At 45.2% G+C, this 16,647-nt stretch overlaps 1 protein-coding gene across 2 annotated transcripts in view; it reads right to left on the bottom strand.

Annotated features, from left to right (window-relative positions):
• ITGA9 (integrin subunit alpha 9) overlaps positions 1–11,734 on the bottom strand; it is a 229,345-nt gene extending 217,611 nt beyond the window's left edge. Inside the window, exons 1-3 of one of the 2 annotated variants that reach the window (XM_064443898.1) lie at positions 11,411–11,734; positions 2,956–3,083; positions 1,587–1,693 (exon numbers count right to left, since the gene is read on the bottom strand). In XM_064443898.1, the coding sequence (XP_064299968.1) occupies positions 1,587–1,693; positions 2,956–3,083; positions 11,411–11,583 (408 nt within the window). In that variant the 5' untranslated portion in view covers positions 11,584–11,734. The remainder of the gene's footprint in view (positions 1–1,586; positions 1,694–2,955; positions 3,084–11,410) is intronic. The other variant, XM_064443897.1, reaches the window with a different exon arrangement.
• Positions 11,735–16,647: the final 4,913 nt, after the last annotated feature.

Genomic DNA, 16,647 nt, shown 5'->3' with positions numbered 1-16,647 from the left:
TCCCCGTTGAACCAAAATACACAAAACCATTACTCATAAAGTATCTTATGACATTTTTACCAAAATGTCTCAGCATTGCCTAAAAAAGGGTATGCGCTAGCATCTGAAAAAACGGGGCAAGAATTTGTCTAGTTGAGACTGATGACCGGAAAACAGAGAGGATGCTGTATCTCGAGATAGTGCTATCCTGATCAATGCAAGCTACTCCTCAGTTGTCACGCAGGGCTCTTAGCACACACAGAACAGAATATCCCTTGAAAACATTAATTACTTACAGTAGCACTAATGCCTTAATTTTGTGTTCTGCTATACATGCTTACAGTGTATTTTATTTATGCCCCTCTTTTTCCCCTCCTCCTCTAATGATGAACAAATCCAAGAAAAGTAGAGCATCAGGCAGCTCCTATACCACCAGCAAGCTGTACACCAAAAGAGACGATTGGATAAAATAACCACAGTACTATCACAGAAAGGTATAAATACCACCTGCTCCTCCATGGGGAAGCTGGTGCGCAAGGACTTGGGTTGTAAGCGTTTGGTCTTTAAGAGCATATTAAGAAAAGCGCCTTTGAGTGAAGCGGCTTTGTCCACGGGTGGTTGGCACAGTAATCACTGTACAAGATCCTTCTCACTAGCAGCTTTGTTACAGTTTGCTGCCCTGTACCAGGGCAATCCCCTATCTCATTGGAAAGACAAGGTCATACTGCAAGTTTCCAACTCCCAAATAGCGGTGTTTAGAATTAGATAGTTGTCAGGGTTACTCTGATATGAGCTTGACATTTGCCTGCCACATATGCTACACACAACATTTTGTTGCAACTTTTTTGTTTGTTTTAGTTAATGTTCCTGCAGACAGACTCACTCAGGTAGACAGTCAGAACCCAACTGCAGATGTAAACACAGACAACTATTGATCATAATATACCCATATGTATCAGAAAGGTTTTTGCCCAGCTCTCTTTATGATTTCGCCCCCCCCAACAGAGGAAACGTCATTTTGCAAAGAAATTTTGCATCCTAAGGATCACATCTGCTCTCCTTGACCTGTCTATTTGCATGGTAACCGTATCAAACAACAAGGCCACCCACACACAACTAAGTCATCTCTACTCTCAATTCATCTGCCTTGTTATTGGAAAATTAATACACATAATGAAAAAGTATGACCACAAAGACACTTACACTTTCCACTGTAAGTTCTGACATGCAATACATAAGTTCAGGGAAAACAGATGCATACATATTCCCTACATAAATACAGGTAAATGGCAAGAAGAACAAGGTAGCAGGTACCTCCCAGACAGAGTTCTGTTTATTCTGTTCAAAGATTTAATCCCTCAGATTTAGGAGGAAGCCCTTGGGTGACACAAGTCAGGTGTGACAGCTTTGAAGTCCTCCCTCTATAAATAAAGCTTTCTGGCTAGGGCTCACTTTTGCTTCCGCTTGAAGGAAGGGACTACAGAACCTGCTGCCCATAAAGCTGGACTCCGTCAGTCACTACCGAACACATTAATCCTGACATGTTTAGCATTAAAGTCAGACAGCAGCAACGGTTTTAATGAGATCAAAGGAAGAAGTGGACTTACCAGCACACTTCCGCCAGCCTTCGGCTGTCTAGCCAGGCTCACACCCATCCATTCATCATCTCTGTCTTCTCTGCAGGTCTTTCCACAGAGCTTGCCCCGAGAATTGCCTGCAGAAAGAGGGAATGGGAGCAAGCGAAGGAGACATGAGGTTTAAATAGCCACCAAAGAATCCCTACAAGAATTGCCAAACATGCTTTTCTTTTCCCTTTCATCCTGATTATTAGTTCTTGCATGCATTTATAAGGGCGATGCTCTCACTAGGCATCATAGAAATACACAGTAGAGGACAGACCCTGTCCCAGACAGCCAGCAGCTATTACAGCATGTCCACAGCTCTACTTGAATAAACCATCCAACTAAATTCAGTGGGGGAGATGCGAGATTGCCCACAGAATGCGATCAAAGCAAAAATTACTCTTGAAAATGAGATCTGGGGCACTTCAAAAAAAACTTGAGGCCTAAATCTTTAGTCCTGCCAGGCAGTATTCACAAATCCATGAGAGACAGATTACATTACAGAAGCAGAACAAATCAAACTTGGCCAAAACACTGTTTTAATACATGTAAGCATCATAAAAAAATTCTACTTGAGTTGGTCATGAAAATATGAACAATACTTACATGCCTTTTTCATAGGCAGAGAAAGCAATAACACGCATGTCACCAAGAAAACCAAAATATTAAAAGGCTTCAATTGCCTCCATCAGAATCCAGCACGACGTTTTAGATCAGAGGCTTACTTTAGGACTCCACCTTACCCCGATTCAGAGTACGTCAGAGAAATCAAAGTTGATCCTGATCACATGCAATAGCGTACAGGCATGGCTCTCACTGAGAAACTTATTTTCTTTAGCACAAGAAGCAAACCCAAGGAACAATGTGCTGCACTACAAGGGAACCCACAAGTCACCACATTGCTAATAACACCGCACATCACGGGCCCACCAACACAATGCCTGGAATCATCCCACACACCCTTATTTCAGCACTGCCTGGAGTAGGCAGCAGTCCTCTCAACCACTCAGATACCCACTTGACAAGCTGCAAAGTCACACTGAAGCAGGCAGAGAAAAGACAGCGGGTTTGGGTAAGCAGGGAAAAACCTGCCTTTGCCTGGGTATTTGCTGGAGAGAGCGAGCAGGGCCACAGGGAGGACACCAGCAGCAGGTGGGATGCTATTTCATAATGCTGAAGAGAATATGACACCTTTGCTACCAGTGTTCAAAATCCTTGAGGAGAAGCTGACAAATCCTTCTCAGGGTCTTGAGGCCTCTTTGAAGCTGTCAGGAGGATTGCCAGCCATTTGGGGTATGGGTTTGTGGGTTTTTTGGCTCCCCCCTTCTCCCCACTAAGCATCATAACTACATACCTCGACCCATATCCAGTTCTGTGCACCTTCTGTCAGGATTGGTATGGACTCGACATTTAAACACTGCTCCTGGGGACTGAACAGAGGTGCTGTATTTAGAGTCTGCCTTGGGAGCACCAACCAAGACCCTGGAAACCAAAAGCAAAGTAACAAGTGATTAATTTCAGGAGAAAAGGAGAAAAAAAAACAGCAGCAAGGTTCACATTGCCAGAGCTTCCTCAGCAAAAGGACTTTTCTCAAGCAGCCTTGTAAAACGATGACATTGGCTCACAAACTAAAAACACCACACACAATAAAGACCTTTTTCCCCAGTGAAGCCACAAACACTTTAACAAGTTAATACATTAGGATTGTAACACATTTAAAGGACCAACCCATCCCACCTCCCCACAAAAGCATTTAGGGAAGTATTAGGACAGACACCAGCAGCTGTATCCATTTCTCCTCAGTTTTAACTACATCCCTATCAATCTAAGAACCAAGATCCAGTCAATCCACAAGAGCTAATACACACATGCATGAGAGGATGAAATCTGAACCTGTGTGCTTGCCAGACCACCAAAGATTAATAAGCTTGTTTAGAAAGTTGAGGCACCCCATTCTTAGAACACTTTATGTTATCACTGCTTTTAAAAAAACAAAACCAACAACAAAAACACCCAACCAACAACACAGGAGCAAATGTCTTCCACAACCTGTTGCTATCAACCAACGTTTATCACTAAGGCAGTGAAGACTATACCTGGGCTATTTATCCCACATGAAAGCTAGCATCTCTGGGAAGCACAAATGCACAAGCTCTGACTGTAGGGTTCCCTAACATACCCTTGAAAGATGATGTGCACTTTTTCATCTCTTGTGTACAATCCAGTTAACTGCTCAACAAGCTGGCAGCTGCTCATGCCCTACACCATGCTTTTTGAGGAAGATTACAGGAGAAGCACAAGTATTAAGGGAGCCCTTTTACTGCCTCCTCATTAAAGGGACAATTTTTCTCACCTGGTTGTGAGCCCAGATCTGGGCATATGAGGGTGAGGAGGGAGGTTAAGCAGCAGCAAGGCAGCTCCAGGGAGGGTGGTTGGGAGCACCAGGTAGTTTAGCATCAGTTCTGCCAATCCCTTGCACTGTGAGGCAGGGCAGAGTTTCTGCATATAACAAAATTCTTGCTCAAGTTAAGCCCAGGGCTGGAACTAAAGGCAATCATCTCTAAAAGACTGAGCCTCCAGCAGTCACATGCGTGGATCCAGCCTGCTACTTGGGGGGCCAGCAGCTGACCGGGGGGCACTGCTCTTGGCTTACTCGCTAAAGGGATAAGGAGCTACTCGTGCAAAGTCAGTCCACATACACAGCCCACCCACAGCACAGATGGGCAGCCCAGCAGTAGCCCCAAAATGGAAGTGTTCCCTGTGTTAAACAACTTCTCCTTCATCCTCTAATTTGAGGTTTCATCCCCAACCACTACCCATCATCACCATCCCAATAAACACAGGGGGAGACCCAAAGCACAAGGCATCCTTATATCCAGGGTCAACCTGAGCCACCTGGAAGAGCTGTTCCTTCATCAAAGCCTGGTCTGTACCAAACAGCAGCACATCTCCACTCCTGCTGTGATATGCACTTCCCTGGATGCTACAAAACCATCCCATAGCATTTGGAAATAAGTTTACAAAAATAAGAGAATCCCCTAGATTAAGCGATCATTTTCTCCCAGGTTTCATGAGCTAAGCTGTATAATTTGGAGAAATTTGATGGGGCTGCACTCTACAAGGCACATCATGTTTTCACAAGTGAGAAAAATTAACGTCTGAAATACTTAAGTTGCTAAAACCTACACAGCCTGCATACATTGGGGAGCAAGTGCAAAGGAGCTTGAAATAACAGCTCCAAATGGAAATCCCACTAGGCAGGCAGCAGGCAGAAAATCAAATGCCAATCATTTCATTTACACAGGCAATGAATGCATGTCATTCACTTATTGACGTTCATGAGGTCTAACAAAAATAAATAAGGGGGGATATTACCAGCTTAAAGAGTTACATGTTCAAATTGCAAATGGTAAGAAACTGTTTCTATGACCTGTTATAACAACATGTAATGGAGGCTACATTGACCTCCAGTTTAAAAGCAGCTTTGCTCTAACCTAAGAGAAGTAAATACAATTCAGCAATTAGTGCATAAGATACCTTGGATTGCAGAATGCAAGATGGAGATGAAGGAGCCTAAACTACAAAGACTCTTCAGCTCTCTTTAAAAAGCTGAATAACAAAAACTGATAATTAATTATTTGAGTAGGCTACTGGCACAGATAATATAGCTGTCTCAAGCAAATATATTGTTCAAAAAGAAAACGTTGCTGTTTCTTCATGTGGACTGAGCAAAAGGAAGCAGCCAGTAAAGGCAACTAGTGACATGTGCCAAAAGCAAACCTATTTTGGATCATCCTGAATGTCCATACATTCAAATTTGATATTTCACCTACTTCACACACTACGTCATCTTAGGATCTTGTCTCCTTCTTTCGCTCTTACGCCTAGACCCCAGCAGGTGAAACCTTTGCAGATCTCCTGTTCTGTCTGGCATGACCCATGCTCACCCATGCCCTGAGATGGTCACCTTCACAGAAATCGGAGGGTTTCTGTTGGTTCACATGCTTTTTGGTTGGTCACGGTGGTATTTGCCACATACAACTTAGGTTTTAATTCACAGGTTTGAGACTGGAATATATCCTTTCTCAAGAAAAGAGCCCTCTACTCTTTCATTAGTTTCTGCTTGTAGCAGCTTAACTGTTGGAAGAAAGTCACCTGTTTAGCTACCATGAGACTCTTCAGCACGCCTGGATGGACGACTCATTTGTATCCAAATATTTTGGGGCTCATCGAGCAAAAGAAACACCTGTTTTGTATCTCCCCTACATATTAAAACACCTTTGAAATCTTCTGCAATTTCTGTGAAACAACACTGCAACCAGAGAAGGTGTTTTTCTCTGGTACCATACTGAAACAGAAATACACTTCAAAACAAAACCTTAGAGTCTAATACAGTCATCTTGCATTTCAGCGCTGTGGAGTCTTGCCTGGCATAGACATTTAAGACACAAACAGCCAGCAGAAGTACAACCCTGTCCTCTTGTTATTATCAGGCAACCTTCCAAAATATTACAACTAGTTTAACCAACTCCCAGTAAAAATAGCCTAATTTTGTGGTACAGTTTTCCAGTGCTGCTATAGGACTACTTGGGTTCTCAGCAAATAAGCACCTCCAGTTCTCCAGCCTTTTGCCAAAAGGCTCATGATGTGGGCAGTACTCTTTGCAGAGATTATTGATGAGCGCAGGTTCTCACCACAACCATAATAATCTACAGGAAGCCCCTAGGGTATTTGTGAGTAGCTATGTGAAGACACCTTGAAGGGGAAACCCCATCAAGAGAAACAGATTACTTTTTATGAAAGAGAACCGAGGGCAGTAAGAAGGGCGTTTGGAGCCATTTTAGGGTCACTTTTGCCTGACGTGCACAGAAACCTGTAAGAATTGGCCGCATCCCACTAGCTCTGTGAACAAAGTATTGGGGTCTAAACCAACATGAGGAGCAGCAGGCGGAGAGGCCATTTAACCATCTCTTCTTGCATTCGTACTTGCACGATTGAGGACAAACACCATCATCTGTATGGAGACAACTATGCAGCTGCGTGGCCAGAAGCCATCACACATTACAGGAGCTGCAGCAGCTAATATTAATGAATGACAAGAAGGTTCCTTGGCCACAGGGAAATCCACACCTCCTTAAAATTACTTCCTGCAGAACAGTAACTATCACTTTGCTGGTTATTGACCCTCAGGACATACAGATTTGGAAATTAAGTGCTGCATTTAGCAGAAGGAACAGTGAACGAAAGTGTGGGGCTGACCGATGGCATGGAGAGATGCCAAGCACATTAACCATCAGCCTACAGCATGCCAGCAGCGATTAGGCAATCACAGCTCAAGGACTGGGGAGTGTAGGTACCTCACCTCACTGCAATGTTAAGTGGCAGAGAAAAAAAAGTCTTTAAATACACTTGCATACCACAGCTGATTTCAAAAGCAGCAGCAGAAGACCGTACACCACCAGCATATCCCAGTTGAATTTCTTCTCGTTAGAAAGTTCTCTGTCACTTTCTAAGCCCTCAGAATAAAAAACCCCAGTGGCTCATCTGTCACGTACAGAGAAAGAAGCAGGAGGGCCCTTATTTGGGTGGCAGGTGGATGACCTATAACCAACAACAGTGAGCCCAGGTTCCCCGAAACACCACAGCAGCACCTACAGCATCACTCCCTCCTTTATGCAACACAGCATTGTTAACACAACACCCAGCCTCTGCGGGGTCAGTCTACTACCCCTCTTCTTTCCAGTTGCGCACAAGTACATCACGCACTAACAACACGTACCCATCGGCCTGAGATACAGGACAGCCTTCATTATTTCAGCAACAGCGCAATCCAGTGAAGAGCAGGGCTGAAGGAATGAAGCAACAGCACAGAAAACACTCATTCCCTATTGTAAAACTCACAGCAGGACACCATGCAACTAAAATGACTCCATTACTTTTTCATGCCAGGTCACGTTGCCAGAAAGAATAAAGTTGTTACCCAGGACTTGCTGAGGGATTTCAGGGTGTCAGCAAGAAGGGGACATGGGGAGGGGAAAGGAGAGATAAAGTAACATCTTATTTTAAAAAAGAACAATCAGACATGTTACATTACTAACATTTTTTTATTGGGACAAAATTTGACATTTGTTTCTTTTTAAACCGTCTGAGGAAAGTAGAAAAAGCAACATTCTCAGTCGTTAATTTTGAGTCTTCACTCCAAGCTTCAAAATTATATCCAGAAAACAGAAGCACTTTAGCTTGTCTCTGCTCCAAATGCAAGAAGCCACCTGGTCCCTTACTCAGCTGAAAATGGCAATGATGGGGCACCGGGTAAACCTTTCAAGGTTTATAGCCATAAAAAGCGCTTAAGGAAGGAAAAGGAGACATTGTCAGAAGTACAATAACTTCAGCACATCTGCGATGACAAACTTTTTTTGAGACGAAAAACGTGCAAAACCAACTCCTGAACAGAAGCATCCTTACAATTAACTATTTGAAACAGGTCAAAGGCATAGACTTACTCCACTACTGTAGCAGAGGCTGAATACCCATATTCCACTATCATTTCTGTGTCAAGGACTATGTAGCAGCCTGACTATTCACATTTATCTGACGCAGTATTTCAAACCAAATATCCACCCCTTTTCTCCTGCATGAATATTTGGTGATTCTTGAGGATTTATATAAACCAAACCTTGAATCGGTTTACTGGAAACTTGCAGGCCTATGGTAGATGATATAGATGGTGCCTTCGTGGTATGGGCAAACAAACAGCTGAAACACTGAAGACCTGGCTGTTACAGATACCGTTTAAATATAAATCAGTGCCTCTATATATACACACACACACACACCAGCACATGGTCAGGCTACTGAGAATAACACACTTAGATAAGAAGCTCTCACGATCAGAAGTACTTTAGGTGAATATCAGGCCCTCAGGCAATAAAGAACAAGAAGCCCTTGAACTATCACAACAATGCTCTCAAATGCTTGGGAGCATATTAACACATTAAATGATTTTTGACAGGCAGGAGCCCTATCAGCCTCAGATATGATCAATCACATTGTTGTGGGCTCACATAGTGCTCAGCTCACCAGGCAAGCCATGAATGCCTAAAATATCACTGTCTAAAGTTAACTTAGCTTAACTACTGCCCACTGTAGCGTATAGGCCAAACAGACATGAGAAAATTGAAATAATAATTATTCTTTGGGTATATAAAAGCTACAAAGGTAAGAAGAAAACTGACACTCAAAACCCAAACAATAACCCTATGGCAATTAAGAGGAGCTATATGCTACAACAGGATGAACAGAAAACATTTTTACTACACCTTCCCTATAAGAGACTTCAGCCTTTCTGCAAAATATCACATTTGAAAGAAAATGGGAAAAAAAATTAAAAATCACACAGTAACTCTACAAGCCAGTTAAGAAAATAGCTCTATAGCTTTGCACACAAAAGCTTCAGACACAAAAACACGACAAGTCTGAAAAACAGCATGAGTTGTACTAAGCATTTCCCTCTGCACTCATCCAATAAACGGGGACCATAGCTTGTATTTCAATAACCTGCAACTGGTAATCAGTTTAACCTTGAAATCCAAGATTTTATGCTCGAAAGGGTTGTGTAAGATTGCATACAGTATCAATATAGTTTTAATAGTACTGTATAATACTGGAAGTCTTTATCCCCAGTTGAAGTGGGCATAGCTAAAGGCCCTGACAAGGGTTCAGCCCTTTGATGGTCCAAATATCAAGGAAGACTGGCCAGACCTTTTAAGCTTTCCAGAAGAAATATGTTAAAAACTTAAAACTGATATTAAGTTGTGGTATGGATAACACGTGCCTGCACTCAGGATATGGCCATCCGGTACAGGGGATGGCATCTTCAGAAAACTGGAAGAAGGCTGCTTATACTTTTAAGGGCAGAGACATTCATCACTGTCCCTCGACCTTTAGGATGCACGCACACATTAAGAGCACAACTGCACAAAGCAAACTAGAATCTGGGAGAGCATTAAAAAACCCTTATCTCCCAAACTTGTTATCCCAGCCTCTGTTGGGCACAGGATTTCAAAGCACCCGTGAAAACAAAATCCCCAGTTCCACAATGAAAACAGGAGTTTTGCCATCAGTGGTGGCAATCCCACCCTCACGGTTTTTGACAGCGCTGACACTGACTGTATTAAACTGCCGTTAACACTTCTGGGTGCTAGGGCTAGTAATTTATTTATTTAAAAACACTTCGATATCTGAGATACTTTTTTTTCCTGGGCGCCATAGCCAAGGCTCTGTGAAGGAGCTCCATATTCAGAAAACTGCAGTTTGCATAACTGGAGTTTTTACTTTTGACCACCAGACTTCTTAGAAATGCCTGCCTTCAGATGGATGCCCAACACAATTTCCAAAGTGGGATATCTGGGACACTCTCCTCCCCAGTCTGGTTCCCCTTAAAAAAAAAAAAAAAAATCACACCAGCAGGTGCTATCTGAAGATCATTCGTGTTACTGATCAGAACGAGAGATACCTACAGAAGAAGCAATGAATTTTACCATTTTCATCCCACCATACCCCACTAGATCAGCATTCCATTCACACCGCTGTGAATGCCCAGCAGTTCATGCTGAACACAAGTCGCTTTCAGCCTTTGCATCCTTTGTTGGTTCCTGCCCCAAGTTAAGCATTGCTTTAAACTGAGAGCTTTTCTTCTCCCAGAGCACTTTTCCTGTATGAAGTCTTCTGATAAGTCCCTTAAAAATGAATGCTCCGTGAAAGCCACTATGCAGAAAGGCAGAGCACACAACTACTTTGTGAAGTAAAGGGTGTGAAAGAAATTCATTTTGAAAGAACTGGACGCCGCATGAATGCATTTATTTATATCACAGTGCACCACAGTTCCAACATCAACAGCTGAGTAATCGGGCCGTATCGAAGTGTAAAAGATAAAGCCAAGCTTTGTGGAGGTTTATTGGAAGCAGTGGCTCCTACTCACATTAGAAGTGCACCAGATGACATCAACTAGGTCCAATTAAGAGAAATCAGTTTTAATTATAACAAAGAGCCTCTGGCCCAGACAAGAGAGAGACAGACTATGCTCCAAGGCTCTTTTCACTCAATGGGAAAAACAAGAAGCTTGCCAGTTTGCATAATTTTTTGAGATGTAGACAAACTTTCTATCATCCTTTTTTTTTTTCTCCCTTTAAAAAAAGTTGCATAGACATTTCCTCTACGGTCCCTCACGCCAAGAGCTGGCACGCAGAGGAGGCGAACTCCTCCCGATTTGGAAAGGTGTGCCCAGCCTCGGGGGGATTTTCTCTCCGACCGGGGTCGGGGGGATCAGCGCGGCCAGCGCTAACCGGGCCGCTCCCAAAACCTTTCCCGTTTAACACGGCCCGACCTATCGCGTTTCACACCCCACGCATTTTCTGTCGAGGAGATGAGCTGCTAAAGGTTGCCCGCAAGGAAGCGGGACCCCGCAAAGCGCCAGCCCACCGGGCGAGGGACCGCAGGATGAGGCGGCGAGCTCACGGTGCCGGGCGCCAGCCCGGGAACAACACCCCCGTGTTAAAACACCTCCCGACGAGGGGGACCTCGGTTTTACATCAGGGTGGACCCACACACACCCGAAACGGGGCGCGGAGCTGCAAGAGCGCGGGGGAGAGCCCCCGCAGCGGGGCGGAGGCGCCTCTTCGCTGCCCGCCCTTGCGAGGGGGTCTCGGGTCCCGCTCCCGGGCGGCGGGAGAGGCGGCTGCCGCGGGGATGCCCCGCCAGCCCCGCCGCACCCCTGCACCCGCGTGGGGCGCAGACTCCGCGCTACTCACCACCGCGTGCTGTCGTGGTAGTGCTCCAGCACCGAGTACCCGAAGAAGGAACCGCTGGGACCCTGGAAAACCACGGGGCGACCCACGTCCACGTTGTAGCAGCGTACCAGGGCCACCCACAGGGCCACCCACAGCAGCACTCGCGCCCCACGCCGCCGCCCGGCCGGCGGCATCCTGCGAGCCCCGGGGCTGCCGCCCGTCCCGGCGCCGCTCGCCGCTGAGAGCCGGCGCTACTCCCGGGCGGCGCGGCCGGGCGCGGCGCTTTTGTGCCCGCCCCGTAGGCTCGGCCTAGGCGCGGCTCGGCCCGGCCCGGCCCGGCCCCGCCGCGGCTCCGCTGCGCCCCGCGCCGCGCCCCGCGGGGACTGCGCGGCCCCGCCCCGCCCGCGCCCCCTGGCGGCCGCGGGCGGCACCCGCCGCGGGAGCGCGCAGCGCCCCGCAGCCGCCGCCCGCAGGCAAAGGCGGACCCGCCGGGGGACGCGACGGGCTCCCCCCCGGCCCCGAAACGCTCCGTCCTCCTCCCGTCCACCCGGCTTCCTCCCGCCACCCCTCAGCATCGCCCTCCGCACGAAACGGCCCCATGGCTTACTCTCATTTTAACACCTCCCCGGCTGCCCCGTTCAAGCGCGTCCCTCCAGTTCCGCCCGCACCGCTGGAGCGATGGCCATCGAGGGGCTGGAGAGAGAAGAGGGAAGTCACACAGCCCGGGGCCAGGAAGAGATGGTGGAGGAATCGGTCCTGCCTCCCGTCGTTCAGCTGAGGCCACCTGCCCCGCTTGAATTTGGCAGGTGGAGAGGAACGCTGCGTGTCCAGGGTGACAGGAGAAGGGCCTGATTCGCATCGCACTGAAATGAACAGGAGACTTTCCTGGGGAAAGGGAAGCCGTGAGGAGAGGCGGTGTCTTTTATCAGGGCAACAGGAATGAAAATACTTTGGGGGGGAAAAAAAAATCAGACCTGTGTTTTTCTGGCATAAGTCTTTCAGGTGTGAAAAAGAAGCGGCAACCTTCATGGCTAAGTAAAAGCTGAACATAATCGCTCTACTATTTTACTAATTAGACTACCTGAGAACAAAAATAATCAGTCAAAGATGGGCAAGAACAAAGGCAAGAAGGTAGTCTCTTCCAGTGGGTATGACGAGACTGACACATCACCCTGCAGGAGAGGCGGTGGGTGTTACATGTTGGAATGCTCTTGGGCCCACAGAGTCCATCCTTTTATTACTCAATAAAAAAGCAATAAATTTTAGTGCTCAGGATTCATAAGAAATCATGTTTAGGTCCATCCTGAGGATCAAGACCAGGATCTCTGAGAAGAAACGCTCCCTCAGAGGTCATTGGGAATTTCATCTGTTGCTGTCAGCCTTCGCCTTGGCTATTTAATTCCATGTGCTCCCCTTGTCCATGATGAGGTGTGCTGGGAGAAGCAGGGCAGGCCCTGGGAAACACAGGAGCAGAGGAGCCAGGAACTCTGATACGGCAGGAACTGCTTCTCCCAGCAGGCAGCAGGAGAGAGGCAGCCAGGCCCAGTACTTCTTGCAGAGGCACATTCTTGGTATGTTCAACACCTAGTGGTTCCTGGGGAATTTCCTTCTGACTATGACAGTGGGCTGCAGGGAAGAGTGCTGGATGGTGGGGCTGCTTGAAAGACAGTGTGGGAGAACGTTGTTGCAGGTCTTTCAGTACAAGCTCTCGGCAAAAAAGTTTAATCGCTTTTTGCAAAGGGTTGGGACTGGCTGTGGCCATCAGGCTGCGTGTTTGGCGAGCAAGGAATTTTATGGTAAGCTGTTTCGTGATATCCACGTGGCTCTTTGAAGAATATAGCCTATTTCTGCAGGGGAGCATCCTCATCAGGCAAACATTGTTCATAAGCATGGCCCTTGAGCATCACCCCAGAGCGAGGGTTGCTGTTTAGAAACTACCATTTTTGACATTGACCATGATGCCAGAAAGTGAACATTAGCATAGAAATATTCCAGGGACAAGTTTCATAGAGAAGTAATAACTGCAGAAATTTGTGGTGGAAAAAAAAAAATCATTGGAGGAAGGGAGGTTTCCAGTCATCAAGGTATTTTGTATTTGCTGCGTAAAGCCTAGTGATATGATTACCTAAAGCTCTTGTTCGAGGTGGCTTGTAAAAAAGTTGGGGTAGTGTGAGTCTCCTCTTCTTCATGTAAATATGTCCAGGCTTATGGAGAAGTGCACATTTTCCAGTCTTAAATCTAAGTGGCACAGTGCTCAACATCAAATAAAAAGGAAAAGTCACTTACCAATGACTTCAGCCTTTAGTGTATGATCAAATTGAAAGAACCACTTTGCTCATTAGAGCACAAAGTGAAAACAACGGCGCATTTACATCATGTTAGCAGGCATATTTTTAACATTTAATGAAAAGATTTTCATGGGGGGTTTATAACCGTGCAATCAATATGGTTAAAAGTGAGCTGATTTAGGCAGAAAGTCAATTTGCCGTGATTAAGCAAATTCCACAAATGACTTGCAATCGCATCAGCACTACCAAGCCGAATCCTCTGCCTTTTGAAGCAAGAAAGTGATGTGACTTTTCAATTAATTAGCTGGGCACTGAACGATGCTCAGACAGCTCTCTGACAAAGTCAAAGGAAACGTGAGCTGAGACGCTGGAGGGAGCGACGGGTTCGTCCACCTCCAGAGGGAGGAGGGAAGCAAAGCGGCAGATGAGGTGAATGAAACACTTGTCTCACATTGTAGAGTGCTCTCGGGAGGACTTATTTCAACTAGAAGTGAGACAATACGGAACTGTGTCAGCCCATAAAAAATTTTAGCTCTCCATTCTTGGCAAGGAAGACTATCCAGAGAAAGGCCAGGAACACCACACTTGCATCCATTCCTTTCTTTTACTGTGCATCCAAATATTGAAGTCATCTCACAACACTTCATCCAAGGGGAATTTTGTCAGTCCGAGCAGAAACAGAAACAGCTTGCTCAATGGTGTAGGTTTAGCTGATAAAATCCCACCACACCATTTACAAAAGCAATGGGAAGCATCCAACTGCAGCGACAAGCATGATAGTAATGTACTGTTAAATGAATAAGATGGTAAAAACTAAGGGCTGAGAACAAGGAATAATACATTAAATCACATGCCAGCCTTTTGTGAAGGAACTATCCAAATCAGGAGTAGCTATATCTGTATTTCTGTATCCCTGCTCTTGCTGCGTGAACCTTGATATTTGCATCACCTAGGGAGGCTCCACACCTGCACCACAGGGCTAATTTGTAGTTTACACCCACCTATATTAATTAAGTACTTAACTGGAATTTAACATGCTGTATTTTGGCAGGGCTCAGTCTCCAGATTAGGCTTTAAATTAGAAAAGTTATCGGTAAATTGAGGACCATCAGTGAAACAGCACCCTTGACAATACTTCTTAATTAATAACTTGAACTGTAGAACTCAGGGGGAAAAAACAAAACAAAACAAAACAAAAACAGAGCACAATAACTTTCTGACTGTGGAAAGAGAAAGAAAAGGAATGCCCCATGTCTGCATTACTTACAGATTCAGCTGTGTACAGACCTGGTTCAACAAGACTGAGTGTTAGCAGCTTCCCTCCAGGAGGCTTCTCCTCCCAAAATGCTGCTTTGGCAGGTTTGTTTGTTTGTTGGGTTTTTTTTTAAATATATATGTAATTTTGCTCCTGTGCTGCACATATTGAACTCAAAATCGTTTCCCTTATTTTGACCAATACCTTACTTAATTCTAAGACTTTTTTTGGTATGCTAATCATTTGCCTTTCCTTGCATTTTTATCAAAGCCAGCTGTGGCATTCCCATGGTATTATTGTGGTTGAGGTTTTACCACCCATTTTAAGCCAGTCTATGTCCACAAATAACTCTGCATTTCCACTGACTTCCCACAGCCATCCACAACTTCAGACTACAGTTGCTTTAAGTTTGTTTGACCATCTGGTTTGAGCCCCACCTGTTCAGGTGTGGATTTCTAGATCCTGTCCCTGTCTCCCCCCTGCTCACTCTCAGCCCCAGTTGGGGAGAGGCTGTGCCCCGTGCTGGGATGGGGCTATATCCCCTTCTCCTGCTCCCATCAGCAGGGATGCACTAACGATGGGAAGGCATCCCATAAACTCATTAATAGAAAAGCTGCTGCCTCTCTCTGCTGTTATTCATACATTTACGTCAGTATGTGCTTAACAAAGGGGTTTTACGTGAACTTGTGTTAATGATTTCCCATCGCAGCTGTGAGACTTGCTGATTCTTCACATGCATCCTCCATTATTTCTCTGGCAAGTTCTCAGTACAAGGAGATCTGTAACTATGTTTGTAAACCAGGTCTTAGTGATAACACTGCAGTTTATTTTTAGTCAGTTCCCACAGCTGGGTGACCTAATCTACCTTCAGACTCAGCTGCAAGAAGCTCAGGAGACCAAACTTCTTTAGTCTTTCAGTGGAAGAGATGTTTCCCAGACATCAGATCATTTGCATCATCTAGACTTACCAGCAAATGGTACAAACTGTATCTTCCTACATTACTCCTATTGGATTAAGGAGATGTCGCCCTCAATTTTTGCATCAAATGCACAAAGAATTACTTTTGATAGGTAAATGTTCCAGTGGAGTTCCCGCTGGGGAGCTGAATGAGGTGCCTATACTGATGTCCTCGCATAATATATGCATTTAATTCCTACTGGTCTGTTCTTCCATTTGGCTGTAACTATCTTGCTGATACTGTTATTTGCTGTTGTTAGCTCTTCAACCACCGTCTCTTACCTTTCTTGTAGAGCTTTGCTAGAGTTTTCCAAATAGACTGAAAATCCGAAACCTTTTATGTGAGCAGAATACAGAGCCAATGCAAATCTTTGGTGATACAGAAGCTGTTGATTTAATTAAAAAAAACCCATCTTCTCATAACAATAGCTAAAAGAATAGAGTGAAAGCCAGACTTTCCAGACCCTTCGATGCAAAAACAAGTTGCCTCTTTTTAAGTATTTAAGGGTTTTCTTAAACTGTACTGTTTCAGCAGCAATCCAGTTCATTCAGTGATCCAGCCTCATCATTTTTTTATCCCCTTGAAAACTATGCATTAACATTGGACTTAAACACTCGCCCTGGCTTTCAGTATCAGGCCATATTTCAGCCTGATTTACGGTCAATTTGTGCCCAAAGGAAAATGCATCACATAATGTAGAACATATCTCTAAAACATTTATCATATGCCGTATACCAGTAACTGAAGGAATTAATC

This window comes from Phalacrocorax carbo, chromosome 2 (genome assembly GCF_963921805.1).
Source record: "Phalacrocorax carbo chromosome 2, bPhaCar2.1, whole genome shotgun sequence".
Taxonomy (NCBI): Eukaryota; Metazoa; Chordata; class Aves; order Suliformes; family Phalacrocoracidae; genus Phalacrocorax; species Phalacrocorax carbo.
Note: the sequence above shows the minus strand (reverse complement) of the source record. Positions and strands in the feature narration are given on the sequence as shown.